The sequence below is a fragment of the Apodemus sylvaticus genome, chromosome 22 (genome assembly GCF_947179515.1).
Source record: "Apodemus sylvaticus chromosome 22, mApoSyl1.1, whole genome shotgun sequence".
Classification (NCBI taxonomy): domain Eukaryota; kingdom Metazoa; phylum Chordata; class Mammalia; order Rodentia; family Muridae; genus Apodemus; species Apodemus sylvaticus.
The window spans coordinates 45,561,431-45,579,865 of record NC_067493.1 but is presented as its reverse complement, the minus strand read 5'-3'; the positions used below and the strand labels follow the sequence as shown (position 1 = coordinate 45,579,865).

General features: G+C 43.9%; 1 protein-coding gene across 8 annotated transcripts in view; it reads right to left on the bottom strand.

The window, feature by feature from the left end:
* Positions 1-18,435, bottom strand: part of Clip1 (CAP-Gly domain containing linker protein 1) — a 113,129-nt gene that overhangs the window by 31,110 nt on the left and 63,584 nt on the right. For 7 of the 8 annotated variants that reach the window (XM_052167498.1, XM_052167497.1, XM_052167501.1 and 4 more), the window contains 8 exons: positions 17,318-17,434; positions 13,412-13,469; positions 12,927-13,010; positions 12,015-12,171; positions 8,664-8,829; positions 8,131-8,346; positions 2,261-2,377; positions 163-269 (listed from right to left, as the gene is read on the bottom strand). In XM_052167498.1, the coding sequence (XP_052023458.1) occupies positions 163-269; positions 2,261-2,377; positions 8,131-8,346; positions 8,664-8,829; positions 12,015-12,171; positions 12,927-13,010; positions 13,412-13,469; positions 17,318-17,434 (1,022 nt within the window). Of the gene's footprint in view, positions 1-162; positions 270-2,260; positions 2,378-3,555; positions 5,824-8,130; positions 8,347-8,663; positions 8,830-12,014; positions 12,172-12,926; positions 13,011-13,411; positions 13,470-17,317; positions 17,435-18,435 lie in introns of all 8 variants that reach the window. The other variant, XM_052167504.1, reaches the window with a different exon arrangement.

Genomic DNA, 18,435 nt, shown 5'->3' with positions numbered 1-18,435 from the left:
TTCTTCCTTGAGCATCTAGCTCGGTTCCCTGTGATCTTCAACTTAGCTGTGCTTCTAAGGGTAGCTCTGAATTCCCACGGGGAATGCATTTTAGGAGACGGATAGACAACTGTTTGCTAATCTTTTCAAACTTGTAACTCCCCACAAGAGAGACAAACTCACATTTCTGTCTTGAATTCTTCCATTTTTTGGCTCTCTTCATTCAGAAGCTCTCTTGACTTGTTCAGCTCTTCCACAGTCTTCAAGTTGCTTTCCTTAAGTGTGTCCAACTTAAAGACCAAGAAAAAGGGGTGAAATTATTTCATCTTTCAGTGACACATAGCTGGATAAATTATTCACAAAAATATGTATTTAAAAATAGATGGCATTAGTCATTTGTGAGCGGCAGGAGAGTCATCTGGAGAAGGGATCACAAATGACCAGCTGGTTACGGACTGCGCCCCTCCTCCTCCTCGCTCAGTCTCCATTTCCTGTACACCTGGCCAAGACAAGACGCCAACCTGAAGTGCTAGGCCCAGCACTCCGCCTGTTCTCAGGACAGAAGCTTTCTTTAGCTGTGTGTGCTTTTGGTTGGTTGGTTCCCTTGCCCCCCAACCCAGGCTGGGGCTATTGGTGTGCACCTCCATGTCTGGCTTTGTTTGTAAAATTCTCAGTATTTTCATGTGAGGTTGCCCTTCAAAACAGTCCATCTTTAAAAATCAAGAACTAGATTGTCAAACATCGACATTATCAAGGATCAGTCTCTGCAATCAAACTAAATCCCTTCTCTCTCCTCGATGGTTAGTAATATAGGGGATGATATTTACAAAGTCAGTTCTAAACTTGCCAAGCTTATTTATTTGAGTCAATCATTTGTCAACTAGGAGAATTTGTTAACCATCTGCCATTTCTATGAAGAGAAAGAAGCCATGCAGTGGGGGGAAGGTACACACACACACACACACACACACACACACCTCACAATGGCCAGCAAGCCTTCTTAACGCCCGCCATCTAGTGGCTAAGTCAGGCATTTCATGAATGGAATGGAATGGAACAGAGCCCTGGCTGGCAGCCAGAGTTCTAGGGACAGATAGAGCTTGGTCCGCCATACAAGGCGTGGACTCTGGAGCCAGGCAGGCAGACCTGGGGTTTATGTTCTTGTCCCTTTAGCCAGAGGAGGGAGTTGTCTCCTCTTATCATATCGCATGCCATCAACCAGCAATCCAGAAAGTACCATGCTAATTTTAACATATCACCTTCCTTTTAATGTCCTTTATTACCCTAGATTTATGAATGAAGGAAATAAAACATTGTAATAGGCCCAAGAAACAGCGCATCTACCTTGGGTCTGGTAACAACAGACTTACTGAGGGAGGACACAGTTCTGCTTGATCCCATCCTCCAGAAGAATCTTAAAAATCTGAGTGTAATCTCTGTTACTTTTTATTCACCCTAATTACCTCGAAGTGTCCATTTTGGAAGATCTTGATGCTTAGCCTGGCCGAGGGGCCCAGTCTTCACACAGCTTCCCCAGCTGGCAGTCCCCCCCTGTGAACTACATTCTGAATGTCTTACATGCCTGTGATTTTAAAAAGTACCTGAAGCTATATAAAGTTCACATCCCACTTCAGAGAGCAGCTTTTCAGGAAGGATTTCTGTGAGCTGGGAAGATGGTAATGGGGCATCAGAGCAAGGTCCAAAGGGAAATGCTACTTGTAGATAGAACAGAAATAACCTGATGCCACAAATTTGTCCCAGCTCCAGAAACGACTTGTTCAAGATGACCCAAAAGGATGTAAATACTGAACCAAGCCATGGAAAAGTTTGTACAGGGGTGGGGAAATGGAATTTGGTAGTTCCAAATTAGAAGAACATTGAAGGGAAAACTGTGTAGGATAAAAAAGGATATAAAACTTACACAGTTCCACCACTAAGTAGTTACCTAAGACACCACAATATTAGGGCTTCCTCTTTATCCTTTGGCTTGTTCATAATATAGCCCAGACCAGCCTTCAGTTCCTAATTCTTCTGCTGCCATCCCCAAGGACTGGGTTTATAGGCATGCATCACCACACCCAGTGTCACCATGAATCTGAAAGTTTAGAGCTACTAAGTAGGTAATATATTCATGACATGATATGCATTCAGGGAGAACATAGATCAAACCTTGTTAAGTCCACACGTCAAAAAGACGGACTCCTGAGTTAAGTGAATAAACATTCCATGAAGTCGGTAAGCTTCAAATAAACAAAAACAAAAAACACATAAATCTGATTACTTCGTTCTGGAGTTTTGCATTTGTTTGCTTGGTGTCCTCCAAGGAGGCCAGCGTTTCTGTTTTCTCTTTGGTCATCTGTTCCATGATCTGCATGGCGTCTTCTGCAGTCTGAGCAGCCTAAGTACAAGGAGACACAGTGAGGAGACAGGACGGGCACCAGCAGGGGAATTCAGAATGTGTGGCCGAGGCCACTCTCAGAGTGTATGGCTGGGCAGCGCACATAGGATGAGAGTCATAAGCCCAACCCCAGAGCACACAAACCAGGCCGTGGAGGGTCTACGCCGTGAGGGAGATCAGGGTGGTAGGCCCTTCCCATGGCATGTTTCATGAAGTCAGCTCTGAACCATTTCCACATTCTCTCCTCCCTCTAAACCTCCATCCAAGTTCCAAGTTCCACTGACAAGATGTGCTCATCATTGTGACAGACTCTCTGTGATGATGCAGAACAGCCCTACAGAGCTGAATGGCTCCTACACGTCCTGATGTAAGGATAGGACACTTTCCTGGCTATTTCTGTTTGGGGCTTTTGAAGTCGGTCAATGTAAGCTAGGAATATTTCACCCGATTATAAATTATTTGGGCAATGATAACATAAGGCTCAAGTGTTTCATGAGAGGCACTGAATGGGAAATCTATGAGAGAAACGGATAATGAATATAACTGTGAATAAAAAAGATGTATATACAGCGATACAAATTTTTAGCTACTAAATATCAAAAATAACCATATGACTATTTAAGACATTTGATCATAATGTCACTGGGTGGGTTTGATAATGCTCATGAGAATTTGGTATTACACACACTCTCCTATTAGCCATGAAGGTTTCAGTGGGATCTTCCACCTCCAGAGGGACAGACATGACAAATGAAATAACACAGGAGACTATGTTTCAGTGTGTTCAGTATACATACTCTAATGCTGCCGGGAAGCCTCCAGGAAACAGCTAACTTTACGATGGCCAAAGCTTCTCCATAAATAAAAAATTAAAAAAAAAAAAAAAGCTTTTTTATTCACAGTTGTCAGGGTTTTTTTGAAATGAGGAGAAGTGATTACTACAGCAAGACATTCGATAATGAATCAACCCCTTGGTTGTAGTGAAAAGTTGGGCATGGACAGACACATGGATACACACACACACACACACACACACACACACACACACACACACACAGCTGGACTAAGCTGGTGGCTTTCCCTAGGTTGCAATGGAGAGGAATCACCTAAGCCACTAATGTTAGTGCACAGTTAGTGAGGACTCTGGGTGCTGTACGTGAACCTCCCTCTCACTTTACCGTGAATGAATGAAGGGTCTCAAGCTCTCTAATTTTAAGGGTAAGCTTGCTCTTGTCCTTCCTCAGAGTCCGGTTCTCGCTTTGGGACTCGAGGAGGTTGGCTGAGATGTGGCTGTTGGCTTGGGCCAGCTGGCTAATCTCCTTCTGTAGGATGAAGTAGCTCTCTTCCAGCTGCTCCTTCTCCTTCAATACCTCTTCGTTTCTCAGCATCGTCTCTCGCTTCTCAGCCAGGAGGTTCTTGTTGTCCTGAAGCACCTCGGCCCTCTCGGCCACGGCCACCTCGTGGTTCAGCCGGAGGTCATCCAGGATCTTGGTGAGGCAGCTGTGCAGTTCTTGCAGTTCCAACTTGGACTTGGAAAGGGCGGCGAAGTCGCTTTTGAGGGTCTCGATGTTAGCCGCGAGCTGAGCTGTCTCTGCACTCAGGAGTTCCTTTTCCTTGATGATCTCCACCACTTTTTGCTCTGAGTTGGTCTTCTCCTGGGTAAGTGTAAAGTTCTCGGTCTGGAGCTGCTCACTACACACCCTCAGCCCCTGCACCTCCTCCTCCAAGAGCACTATTCTCCCATGAAGCTTGTTGCTCTCGTACAAAGACGTCTCGCTTTCCTTGGCCCTGGCCTCCTTCTCCAGGATTAACGTCTGTTGGATTTCCTGGATCTCCTCGTTTAATTTCTGACACTCCTCCTGCAGGTTCAAGCCATCCCTCAGCAAGATGTTTTTCTCGCAGCAGCAGGTCTTCAGCTCAGCGTTCAAGTTCTCCTTCGCCTGCATCATGCTCGTGTGTTCCTTCTCAAGATTCTTTTTGGCATCCTGCGCCTCCTTGAGCATCAAGGACAGGTCGCACTTGCTGCTCGTCAGCTCCTGGTTCTCCTTCTTTCTCTCCTGAAGCTCTTTCTTCAGAGCGTCGATATTACCCAGCAGCTTCATCTTCTCCTGCATAACTATCCGTCTGTTTGTGGCCTCTTGATCATACTTCCTTTTCAGATCTCCTATGGTCTTCATAGAACTTTCCCTGTCGGCAAGTAGATCTCCATTTTGTATCTCCAGGGCTGACTTTTCTTTCAAGAGGCTATCCTGCTGCTTTTTCAGCCTAGCGACTTTCTGGCAAGCCATGTCCTTCTCAGACGTCAAGTACGTGATCTTCTCGTTCAGACCCATCTCCAGCCGCGCCACCTCTTCCGAGTGCTTGTTGAGTTTCTCGGTGATGATTCTGTTCTCACTTAGCAGCTCCTCCTTCTCTGCCAGGAGCGTCCTCTCGGAGGCCGCCAAGCTCTCCTTCTCGTGGAGAAGCTGGATACACTCGGAGTCTGTGATCGCCCGGCACGTCTTAATCTCTTCCAGCAGCTTTGTGAGGCTCGCGTTGGAGGTCTGGAGCTGTCTCATATCCAGCTCTGCCTTCCTCAGCGCTTTGCTGGCGCAGTCCAGCTGTGTGCGCAGGGTCTCTGCCTCCGTGCTAAGCAGCTGTTTGACCTGCAGGGTGGCCTCCAGGCTGGCGCTCAGCTTTTCCTGGCCCTGGCGCAGCGTGTCCTTCTCAAACTGCAGGTCTCTGTTGCTCTGGAGAAGGTTCTCCCGCTCTGCCTTTAGGGTGAGGCAGGTGTTATCGAGGCTCATCTGCTTCTCCGCGGCTGACTTCTTCTCGGTCGTGAGGTCCTCAATCTCTTGGACCAAGGCCTTCTGGTCCTTGACAAGCTCCTCATAAGCGCTCTGGAGTTTCTGAATGACGTCATCCTTGTCTTTGATCAAGGCCATGTTCTCGGCGGTGAGCTTCTTGACCTGGCCCTCCAGGTGCTCCTTGTCCGCCCGGGCCTTCTCCGACATGGCCATCAGCTTGTCCTTGCAGAAGCGGAGCTCCTCGATCAGCACCTGCATGCTCACCTTGGAGGCTTCCAGGGAGTCGTTCTCCATGTGCAGCTTCAGGAGCTCCTCCTGGGCAACACTGATCTCCTTAAGCAGCTTCTCTCTCTCAGCCACCAGAGACTCCCTGTCCCGGTGCTCCTGCTGATACCGCTTCTCGGCCACCTGCTTTTCTTCCGAGACCCGCTCCTTTTCTAAGTGGAGGGTTTCGTTCACTGACCACAGCTTCTGTTGGTCTTCCTGGAGCAACGTGATCTTGGTCTCCACTTCTATAAGCTTTGATAAAAGAGAACCTTTCTCTAACTTTAAAGCATTTGCCTCCTGGGCAAAGAGCTGCTTCTCTGATTTCAGACCCCTCAGCTCTTCTGACATCACTTCAATCTCTTTTTTGGCTGATGTTAACAAATAAGTTAGCGACTACAGGGACAAAAGATGGAAAGAATGGGAACAAATGAAATCAAGCAGACAAATGCAAGCCCAAATAACTTACTATGACCTACTCCACTTAGAATTTCCTAGGTAAGCTTTAAAGGACTATTTGAATAACGAAGGGGCAGGAACTGGAGAAGGAGCCCATGAAGGGTCAGAACAAAGACAATGAACTTTGCAAAGTGCCTATTAGCTTTGCAACAATGTGTGAAATCATTTCTAGAAACTTCTTTGGGTTTCACATTAAGAATGAATCTCTTTCTTACTGTTCTGTCAGGTTATTTCTATCTCAAAAAAGATCCATAGATTTTTTTTTTCAAAACTATGTCAGGGGCAAAATAATAAAAAAAAGTGGGTATATTTTAATAGGTGGGTACATTTTATCAAAAGAAGGGGTGGAAAAAGAAAGGCTATCAGTGTGTAAACCCTTACTTAGCAGGAGGGACAGTCAAAAGACTAAGAGTGTCAGTCCCAGTGTCACAGACATGTTACTCAGATGCAGACTCATTTCTAGGGCTTGCTGGCTAAATGAAGTATATTTTCAAATGTACTAATTTGTAAGACAAATTAATGATGTCTATATCAGCACTACCCAGAGTTTTCTATGATGAAATAAATATTAGCAAGTTATTTTTCCTCCTCTGCATGGGAGACATGTTCCCAGTGAGCTCCTGAAATGTACTGAATCCTGCTAGAGAACTGAATTCGAAGCTGTGCAAATTTAACATTACACAGCCTCACCTAACTAGTGACTTCTGGAATAGACAGCAGAATTTTGGTGTCACTGGCTAACTGGCTCTGTGGCCTCCTGAAGTGATGTATAAAGCTTACTGGCTGCATACATAAACTTGTTTGAGGTGACACCCTAAGGTCTCATTGGGTTCTTCAGAGTTTGTCATCAGGTGACAGTTTGAAAGAGGAATAACCCTAGTATTTAACCAAAAGGTTTTTTTATATAAAACCACCCCAGTCAGTGCAGCGTCACAGCAGCTACTAGACTGCTGTGCTGTCTAGTCTACAATACTGAAGCCTTTCAAGACATAGGAGACCACACAGGCAACATCAAATATGGGCCTCATATCCACTACTAGATGGTCTATCAAGCTGGGACATATATTTGAAGAGAGCATAGGAGAAAGCTCTGATAGCATGCAGAGAAGGGGAAACTGTGCCCCTAACACTGACACAGACTGTACTGTGGTCCTCCTGACTAACAGGAGCTAGTTTGTGGTTTGTGTGTTCTTCTTTTAGGTTCCTGGACTTTGATACTAGGGCAGGGTAGGTGGGCAATCTACAACTAAGACAGCCTTAACAAGAGGTTTTTAATAATTCCAGATTCACAAATTTTTTGCAAACTTGTATACAAACATTTCTCTAATGCATTAAAATAAACACGTGAGACAAAAATTTTTGAGCAATATAAAAGTTAAATAGTAGTAGGAAAGGTAAACTTTACTAAGTTACCAAAGTCAAAGAACCTATTGGAGTTTAGGTATGATTCTGGCCCATACATTGAAAGTCCAGGTTCTATTTTCAACTAATTAGATTTTTTTTTCTTATAAAGATTTATTTTATGAATGTAAGTGCACTGTCACTGTCTTCAGACACACCAGAAGAAGGCATCAGATCCCATTACAGATGGTTGTGAGCCACCATGTGGTTGCTGGGAATTGAACTCAGGACCTCTGGAAGAGCAGCCAGTGCTCTTAATCTCTGAGCCATCTCTCCAACCCTAGATATTTTCTTGGTTTATTTGAACCCAGCTTCCTTGTCAGCAAGCTCACAGAGCCTTCCTGGGGACAGTCAAAGCCTTCTTCAGAATTCTAATTCTTCCTATAAGACCCTGCTCAACAGCTGGGCTCCCTCTAGTTCCAACACTACCCACTCGCTTTGCTGGACCTCTGCCTCCTGCCTTTCTTACATTTGTCTTGTTTAATCACCCTAGTGCAAGGTGGAGCAGGTTCGGTCAAGGTGAGAGAAAGATGCATTCCCAACAGAGAATCTACTGCAAGCAAGCAGACAGAGGCCAGGCAATAGTAAGAGGTTGCAACCATTGGGAACAAGCAGAACAGGGGGTGGTGATGGCTACACAGGACATTTAGGGAAGAGACCTTGTAGCCATTACCCTCCCCTACAGGGAGAGCAGCTGTTACAAAACACTAAAGGCCACAATAGATGCAATTTGCCACTCTGCCATACATGCACAGGTCACATTTGCCCCTAAGCTCTCTTGCAGCCTTGATACAGAATCTAGCTAAGATAACACAAGTGTACTCTTTCTGCCCCAGAACATACTTTGGCTTTGTCGGCCTGGGTTTTCAGCTCCTCCATGTCCTGCATCAGGTCTCTGTTTGCCTCCTGAGCGGCCTTCAGCTTATCCTCCGTGTCCACCAGCATCTTCTGGAGGTTCTGCAGGGCTTCTTCATGCCTTGTTTTACTCTCAGAAGTGGCTTTTTCATACTTGGCTTTCAGGTCCTGACACTGGTTGTAGCTTGTTTCCATCTTCTTTTCCTGCAGAACCCAAAGGAGGGGCTAAGTGCCCTGGCCACACAAGTCCCCCGGTCACACAAGTGCCCCAGCCACACAAGTGCCCCAGCCACACAAGTGCCCCGGCCACACAAGTCCCCCGGCCACACAAGTGCCCCAGCCACACAAGTGCCCCTGCCACACAAGTGCCCCAGCCACACAAGTCCCCCGCCCACACAAGTCCCCCGGCCACACAAGTGCCCCGGCCACACAAGTCCCCCAGCTACACAAGTGCCCCAGCCACACAAGTGCCCCGGCCACACAAGTCCCCGTCCACACAAGTCCCATTCGCTTCTCCTTACCAGTTCGGACAATTTTTTCTCCAATTCTTTCTTTTCTTCTTCATGTTTTTTAGCTGCTTCCTGTTGACTCTGCTGAGCTTTAAGAGTTACTTCCCCAATACTTTTCTGCAGAAAACTTGCATTTTCATTAGCCTTTGTAAGCTTGAGCTGTAGTTCTTCCACAGATCTAGAATTAGTTCCAATATAAATTGTCAGATAGTTCTTTATACAGACATGTGCATGTGCTATGTATATACATAATGCATATATGTGTGCATGCATGGTCGCTGTGTATGTATGATCATGTGTGAGTCCAGGCACTGGACATGGAGGTCAGAAGACAGCCTTGGTGCCGGCCTCACCTTCCACCATGTTTGAAGCAGGCTTTCTCTTCACTGCTGCATGCTGGGAGAGCCTCCCATCTCCACCCCCCCCTTCACTGCAGGTGCTCTAGATTCTGGGGATCTGAACTATAATTCTCCACCTGTGCATCTATCTTAGCTACTGAACCATCACTATATCTAGATATCTTGTATTTTAAACTGAAGAGTTATATTAGAAATAAATAACAATTATATGAAAGACTGCAGCCGGGCAGTGTTGGCGCACACCTTTAATCCCAGCACTTGGGAGGCAGAGGCAGGCAGATTTCTGAGTCCGAGGCCAGCCTGGTCTACAGAGTGAGTTCCAGGACAGCCAGGGCTATACAGAGAAACCCTGTCTTGAAAAAACAACAACAAAACAAAACAAAACAAAACAAAACAAAAAAACCCAAAACAAGAAAGACTGCAAAATTTATAAGTATATAATTATATCTGAAATCTTAAAAATAACTTGCCTGAAGAATAACTTTAGCAACTGTGATTGTTCTAAATATATTTAGAGTAACAATTACTATAATTGTAAGGATTTATTACTTTATATTAATAGATCGATAAAGGAATATGAGTGAGATAAATATATTAGGCCAGGTGTGGTGATGCATGCCTTTCATCCAAACACTTGGGAGGCAGAGTCAGGTTAATGTTGGGGAGTTCAAGGTCCATACAGCTGGCTCTAAGACAGCTGGAGGGATACAGAGACCCTGTCTCAGAGGGATAGGTAGGTAGACAGACAGACAGACAGACAGACAGACAGACAGACATAGACAGGGCTAAAGAGCTGATTCAGTGGCTGCTCTTTCAAAGAATCAAGGTTTGGTTAGTACCCACATGGTAGCTCACAACCATCCATAACTCCAGTTTGTGGGAATCTGGTGCCCTCTTCTGACCTCTGCAGGTAATGCATGCACATAGTGCCCTTAAATAATTGTAGGCAAAAATCTATACATATAAAATGAAGATAAATCAAAAATTTTTCACTAAAGGTTATTTTTTTTCTAGACAGGGTTTCTCTGTATAGCCCTGGCTGTCCTGGAACTCACTCTGTAGACCAGGATGGCCTTGAACTCAGAAATCCATCTGCCTCTGCCTCCCAGAGTGCTGGGATTACAGGCGTGCGCCACCACCGCTCGGCCAAAGGTTATTTTTTTAATCTAAAAAGGGTTAAGAAAGAAAAATAAGTTTCAAACTTTCAGCATATTGAGTTACCAAAAGATTATTTAAATGCCTTTTGGGAAAAGAAAATACAAAAATTATGATAAATAATTCTTGCTTAAAGAGAACCAGATGGGTGCTGATGAGATAGCTCAGTCAGTAAAGTGTTTGCTTTGCAGGCACAAGGACCTGAGTTCAATCCCCAGCGCCTATATAAAAAAAAACCAAGTGTGGTGGCACATGCTTATAATCCCAGCACTAGGGAGGCAGAGATAGGCCAATCCCTGGAGCCCTCCGGCCAGCTAGCCTAGCCGACTTAAGGAGCTCCAAACCACCAAGAGACCCTGTCTTTAAAATGGGAGTGGACAGTGCTTGAGGAATGGCTTTGGAAGCTGTCCTGTGCCTGCACGTCCATAACACGGACAAAGGGAAGCCTGTAGCTCCCCGTGGACAGAGTGAGAACACGAGACATTAGCCTAGAACCAGGGCCTCGAGGGACTCAACAAGCAGAGCGGTGCCCAGGAGAGGGTGCTGGGTATCTGCTACCTGTGGAGGTGGCAGCTGGAGGCCCTGCCCCCGGGACTGTGAACTGTGCTGTGTGGGTAAAAGGCTGGAGAGCAGAATAATTTTATAAGCATTAATACTTTACAAAGTAAAATTCTAACGGTTCTAAAATGTTCTCTAAATCTTTGCCTCATTAATTAAGTATTTGATTTATAATGACTGCTACATTATATGAAGCAACAAGAAAGAGCTTCAGAATAAGCTTGGTGTGTGGTGGCGCACACACTGAATCCCAGCACTTAGGAAACAGATGCAAGATCTTGAGTTCAAGGACAGCCTGGTTGATAAAGGGAGTTCCAGGACAACCAGGACTACATGAGACACTGTCTCAGAAAACAAACTAACAAAAGAGAACCTAAGAATAGACATTATTATTATTGGCAAACCTTAAGATAAAAGAAGTTTTAGTACACTAGGAAAATCTAAGTAAGAGAAGAACACTGAAAACAGGTTGCTCAGCTGGGATACCTCAAGTGAGCCTCAGTTCCTTTTTCTTTAAAATAGGAAGCTAGAAAATATACTGTATTTAAACAATAAGGACACAGCATGTCCTCGGTGGGTGTTTCCTGTCATTGTGCGAAGGAAGTTACAAACATCTCTAAGCTTCTGTAAAAGACGTTATGGCCATTATTAAACTAGTGCCTTGCCTTCCTAAGTCACGGAAAGTTCTAGAATCCTCCTATTCTCCTTAACTCTGTCATTCTCAACAAGTTAAGCAGGTGGAGCTCACTTCCGAAGGCCACAGAAGGACTGGTGAGGGGCTTGGTGAGAGCACTCGCTGACCAAGCCTGAGGGATAGCTACAGCCCACAGGAAGAGTAAAACCAACACGTGATGACTGAGCAGCTGACTCAGGGAAGGGACAGGAAGGGGGAGTGTAACTCCAATCCCCAGTAACACGAACGGACGGACAGATGGATGGATGGATGGATGGACACACACACACACACACACACACACACCTCAAAAGAAGAAAAATCAGAAAATGGAAACACAATGAGAAAAGGAAGCCTTAAAACAAGACAACCTTGAGCCTTTTGTTTTCCTGGGTTGTTTTGTTTTGAAGACAGGGTTTCACTATGTGGCCTAGGCTGGTCTAGAACTCACTTTATAGACCAGACTGGTCTCAAACTCACAGAACTCTACCTTTCTCCCCTCCCAAGTGCTGGGCTTATGCCCATGCCCATCCAGCATCCCTGAGCTGTCAATCCCTATCAGGACCTTACTGCTGCGATCACTCCACAACAGGCGTGCTCTCCAGCAGTCACACATACCTTTCCTTCAGACGTAACTCATCATTCATCTTTGTCAGCTGAGAAGAGTTATCTCCTGACATCTTCATGATTTCTGCAATGTCATTTTCTAGTTTTTCCTTTGCCTTTACCAGCTGGTCTTCTCGTTCATCCTTCTCTTTAAATTTTGCCTCCATGTCTGAATATACAGAAAACAGCACTGTTGTGTTAATAGCAAAAAAAAAAAAAAAAAAGATTGAATGCATCCTTACCCTAGAGATGTTTGCAAACAGCCATCTCTGCCTACATGGAAATCACATTCTAGCAGAGACAGAATTATAAACAGAACAAAGAAAGAAACAATATAATAGTAAGAGGTGGTGCTAAGAAGAAATCTGGAGGTAGAGAAAGGGTGTTGAAAGAAGGAAGGAGTAACACATTTACGTAACTCTGAATTGGTGACATTTCAGAAAAGACTTGAAGGAAGACTCAGAAGCAAGAAGCAAGTCAAAGCCCCCAGGCAGGCCTGACATGTCCTATAGAAGCAAGGTGGCGGATGGCTCAGAGCCATGGGTGAGGGCAAGAGGAGTCTGAGACAAACGTCTAAAAACACGGAGTTTGGTGGGCAAGGACTAGAGCTTCTAATGAGTGAGACGGGAGTAAGATAAGTCATTGACCTGACTCTCAGGCCAAGAGCAAGAGGTCAGCTGTGTGTTGGCCTGTGTGAAGCGCTGCGTACGGAGATCAGTATGGAGGAGTGGTGGTGGATGCTGGTCTTTTGTAAAACAGAGACAAGAAGACATGCTCAAGGTTACATATCTCAAAGAAGCATTATACTGCACACAGTAAGGCAGTATTTGAGTGGCAGATCTGCTACTGTAACAATAAATGAACTACCTCATCTTAGGCACCCTACTGTGTGTAATGACTAGTCACCAGTTGACATAGCCTTACCTGTTAAATTTTCTTTCAACTTCTCCAGTTCAGAAGACAACATGTTAAACTGTTCCTCTTTTTGGTGCAGTTTATTTACAGTATCTAATAGGATAAAATTAAAAGCTTACTGTGTATGTATATATATATATATATATATATATATCACATTTAACAAGGCTACCTAGGACTTGGCTGCCTGTCCAAGGCATCTCTCTTCTCCCCCAGTCCAGACCAATGCTTGTTTATAGATAAGATGATTCTTTCACAGGAATATGCAGATCTTAATATGGGTCAAGCCTTAGGTCAAAGAAGAAATAACTATTTTTGGAGTTTGAAGCTTTCCTGAAGGTTCAGGAAGTCAAGCTTCAAGAATGCGGTTTCTCTGTGCATTCTACAACTTCCAAAATTATGACATTAGACTATATTATGCACACCCAAAGCTAGCCCCTAGCCCCGTTATGACACATCCTAAAACTTTCTGCTCGTACTTCAGTGAGACATACCTTGCATACTTGTCTGAAAAGAGACTGCCTCCTCTGACGTCCTGGCAAACTTTTCCTTCTAAAGAAAAAGAACCAGATAGTCATCATTCCAGGGTTTCAGGTCATAAGGACTAAAAGTGTCTATCAGTTACAATACTACAATATTTTGTTCCTTGTTTCATTAAGACTAATGCACTTAAAACATGTAGACATACTGTGCATTGTACACGTGCATACACATGAGCGGGTTTGCATATGATGTACGAATGTATATCTGTACCCAAGTATACATCCAGGCATATATATGTTGCTTCACATTTATATATGTGTTGTGGAAACATGATTTGTCATAACCAACCCTCTAAGAGCTGCCTTTTTCTCTGAAATCTGCCAGAGGGTTGGGGATGTGGCTCAGTGGTAGAGCTCTTGTCTAGCAAGGGCAAAGTCCTAGGTTGAATCCCAGTACAAGAAGAAAAAAAAAATCTGCCTGAACAATAAGTAGTGTTCTGTTTTTCCCCCTTATAGTAACCAGAAAAACTGGAACTAAACTCAAGCCTACTATCTGTGTCTGCAATGTTTTAAGCAGAATCATTTCACCTGTCACCTACTGTTTAAAGTCTGTTCTAAACATGGTAACAAAGATAAAGGAACTCTTCTGGGTTTCCTGAGATAGATTTTGAAGTGGTATTAACAAGAGATCTTTTGTTTTGTTTTGTTTTGGTTTGGTTTGGTTTTTTTTTTTTGGATTTTGGTTTTTTTGAGACAGTGTTTCTCTGTATAGCCCTGGCGGTCCTGGAACTCACTCTGTAGACCAGGCTGGCCTCCAAATCAGAAATCTGCCTGCCTCTACCTCCCAGAGTGCTGGGATTACAGGCGTGCGCCACCACCGCCCAGCAACAAGAGATCTTTTAAAGATTTATTTGTTTGATTTTATGTGTATGGGTATTTTGCCTGCGTGTCTGTCTATACACTGTATGTGTGCCTATTCAATGTATGCATGCATATGTAATATGCCTCGTGCACATGACATAAGATACACAGAAATGGATGTGAGATCTCCTGGAACTGGAGTAACCTATGGTTGTGAGGCACCATATAGGTGCCGTGAACAGAACCCGGATCCTCTGAAAGTGCAGCCAGTGCTCTTAGCTACTGAGCCATCTCTCCAGCATCCCCAGGAGATTGTTTTTAATGAATATTTCCAACTGAGACTATTAAAAGATGAGCACATGAGCCGTGCCAGGAGTGCCTGCAGGTGCCCGTCTGTGCCGTTCACAAAGCTAGGCTTCAGGTGGCCCCTGCTCTTCCAACAGCACGGGAGGATACTCTAATACTATTCAAAACGAAACAAACAAAAAAGCTAATGCTTGGAATTTTAGAAGAGAGGGCAGTAAAATATGGTACTCAAAACATTTATTATGGAATTATTGTTACACCAGGCATGATAGCACATACCTTTAACACCTGCATTGGGGAGACAGGCAGGGGAATCTCTGAATTTGTGGCCACCTTGACTTCAGAGAAAGTTCTAGGCCAGTCAGAATCACACAGAGAAACCAAGTCTCAAAAAACATTATCATTTTAAATTCTTTGTAGGAGTGTGTGTAGGTGTGTGCAGGTGCCCCTGGAGGCCAAAGTGTCATACCCTCAGGTACTGGAGGCCAAGGTCAAGTGTCATACCCTCAGGTACTGGAGGTCAAGGACAAGTGTCATACCTCAGGTACAGGAGGTACTTATTGTTCTGAGCAGTCTCACACGGATGTGGGAATTGAACTCTGGTCTTCTAATAAGAGAGCAACAACTGCTTTTAACCACTGAGCCATCTCTCCCATACTATTTCCTTTGTTTATAAAATTACATCTTTATGTGTGTACTTGTATACATGTGTGGGCACGCGTGCCAGGGGAGCAGGTGCAGGTGAGAAGACAACCTGCTGGTGCCCGTTCTCTCCTCCCACCACGTGGGTCTAGGGCTCGAACTCAGGTCTCCAGGCCAACATCTTTATCTAATGAGCTCCTTTCACCATTTCACCAGGCCCTGAAACATTTACTCACAGGACTCCAAATCATAAAAATAGCCAGATGTGATGGCACATGCCTTTAGAGTTGGTACTCAGAGAGTAGAGGCAGGTGGATCTCTATGAGTTCAAGGCCAGCCTGGTCTACAGAGTAAGTTCCAGGACAGCCAGAGCTACAAAGAGACCTTATCTCAAAAAGAAAAGAAAAAATATATATATACATATATAATGATTCTGAGACATTTTTTTTTCTTAAAATGTGCCTTATATATTAAATACAACTGTCCAACAGAACTTTTTGCAATGTGGCTACTAAGCACTTAAAATGGACTAAATGTAGTAATTTAAATTTACATTTAGCTGGACAGTGGTGGCACATGCCTTTAAACCCAGCACTTGGGAGGCAGAGGCAGGGGGATTTCTGAGTTCGAGGCCAGCCTGATCTACAGAGTGAGTTACAGGACAACCAGGGCTATGCAGAGAAACCCTGTCTCTAGAAACCAAATAAATAGATAAATAAATAAATAAATAAATAAATAAATAAATAAATTTACACTGAATTTATGTTAAACAATATAGCTATTTTTAACAGGAGAAATTTGGGTCTGGAGAGATGATTCAGTGGTCACGAGTGCTAGTGCTTACTGCTTTTTGCAGAGAACCCAAGTTTAGATCACAGCACCCACTGCAGCAAGCCCACCTGTAACTCCAACTCTAGGACGCTCTCTTCTGACTTCCACAGGTATTGCACTCAATATGCACATACCATCCATAAATACACATGCATACATATAATTAAAAATAAAATCTTTTTTAAAGTAGGAATTTGAGCTCATGCCTATAGTCCCAGTATTCAGTAGGCTGAGGTAGTAGGATTTCTGGGAGTTTAAGGACAACCTGGACTACACAGTCGAATGAGTTTCAGATTAGAAATGGAGTAAGTAACATCGTTTCAAAAAAGAAAAATAGAAAACTGTAGCACAGACACTCACATAAGAAATAATGCTTCACCAATGTAATCACAAAAACAACAGAGTAACAGGGAGACATGGCACAGCTGGGAGCACCACTCCTGAGAAGCTACCTAGGTTCTCCACAAGCTTCCACAGGAACCGTGGCAACTCCCCACACTTATCACCCTCCAGAAAGTCAAACTATGGTGCAGAAGGCAAAGAGAGAGGGAGGAAGAATGGGAAAATATTTTATTTTAGTAGTTGGTTTGGTTCTGTTTTTTTGTTGTTGTTTTGTTTTTGTTTTTGTTTTTGTTTTGAGACAAGGTATCGCTGTGTAGCCTCTGCTGATCTGAAGCTTGCTATGTAGACAAGTCTGGCCTGCTTAGAGCTCAGAGTCTGTCAGCTTCTGTCTCCTGAGGGCTGGTATGAAAGCCTGGTACCATTACACAATTTAGGATTAAGAGGAAACCTACAAATGGAAATACAATTTCCTAAGGCAGAATACAACACAGTGACAGCTCAAGTCTATAGAACACCTTGCTGACAGAGGACAGGAAAGACCTGGGCAGTTGCTGCCCACAGTCACAGTGGAGATGCTGAAGGCAGGGATAGGAAATACCTCATATACAGGAGACCTGACAGTGCTCGATGTGCCCGTGACTGGCATGAGAATGTCTTTGTGTTTTGTAAAACTAAGCTGCAATAACTGCCAAGCACTGCTTCACGGGAGAAAAAGGAAATTCTTTTTTTTAATAAAAGAAAAATAATACCTACCTTTACTGCTAATTTGATTTGATCCAGTTCCCCTGAAGCTATCAGCTGCTAATATACTCAATTTAAATCCATATTTTTGAAGTAGAGAAATAACTGCAGTGTTGTTTTTTTAATGGAGAATGTTCCTTTAAACAAGAAGAGGCTGGAAAGGCTGCGACTCCGACCCATCCAACAGGTACTTACCAAAGTCTGAAGTTCTTTCTCCAAAGTCTCCTTCACTTGATTGACTTCATTCAAATTGTCCTGCAGACTAGTGAGTGTTAGCTCTTTTCCCTGGAGCTCTTTGGTAATGCTATTAGCCTAACACACCAAATTATATGGTACATAAGCAAATGGAACAAAAAAAGAAACAAAAAAGAATGATAAGGAAAAATAAAATGAAAAAATGAGAAACACAACAAAACAATACTGGAAAGAAGGTTGTTGTTGTTGTTGTTTGTTTTACTGTCTCTTGATTTGTTTTGTTTTAATTCTAAGAAGCTAGAGACTTTTCAAACAATCAGTTGTAGTTGTGATTGCCTCCTCTTCTTTGAGACAGTTTCTGGGTACCCCTGCCTGTCTCTATGTAGAGCAGCATGGCCTTGAACTCGGTGTGCCAGCATACCTAGCTAGAATAGGTCACATTGATTTTATGTGTGCATGTGTGCTGTCTGTGTGAGTTTATGAACATCATGCATGTATTTTATGTGTGCGTGTGTGCTCGCCTGTGTAAGGTTTTGCACATCATGTATGTGCAGAGGCTCACCGAGACAGTGTCAGACTTCTCTAGCTTCTGATGGCTTGTTTTGTCAAGACAGGGTTTCTCTGTGTAGCCCTGGCTGTCCCAGAATTTGCTGTGTAGACCAGGCTGGCCTCGAACTTAGAGAGCTGTCTGCCCCTGCCTCCCCTGCTGGCACTAAAGGTGTGTGCCACCACCACCCTGCTCTCATGGCTATTTTTAAAAGGTCAAGATACACTATTCTTCCATATCTAAGTTTGAATACCATCATGGTCTAAAGAAGGAAGTGCTAGCATTGACTTCCCAAAATGAGCTGCCTGATCAAGTTCATTTCTGAATTTAAAATAGCTAGCAGCATAGCATAAAACTCAAAAATAAAATCAGCTCAGTAGTAGTGTTAGTATAGACAGGACTTGGCACATTATAATGGTAGTTTACATTATTCTGTATATTTGTATGCTTAAAATATTTCAACAAACGAGCCATTTGAGGATCCAGTAGACAGCCACCAGAACTCAGCTTTCATTAAATCCTTATGTCCAGGGGAGGCCCAGTGGTCAGCCCCATAGTCTATTCTAGCTAA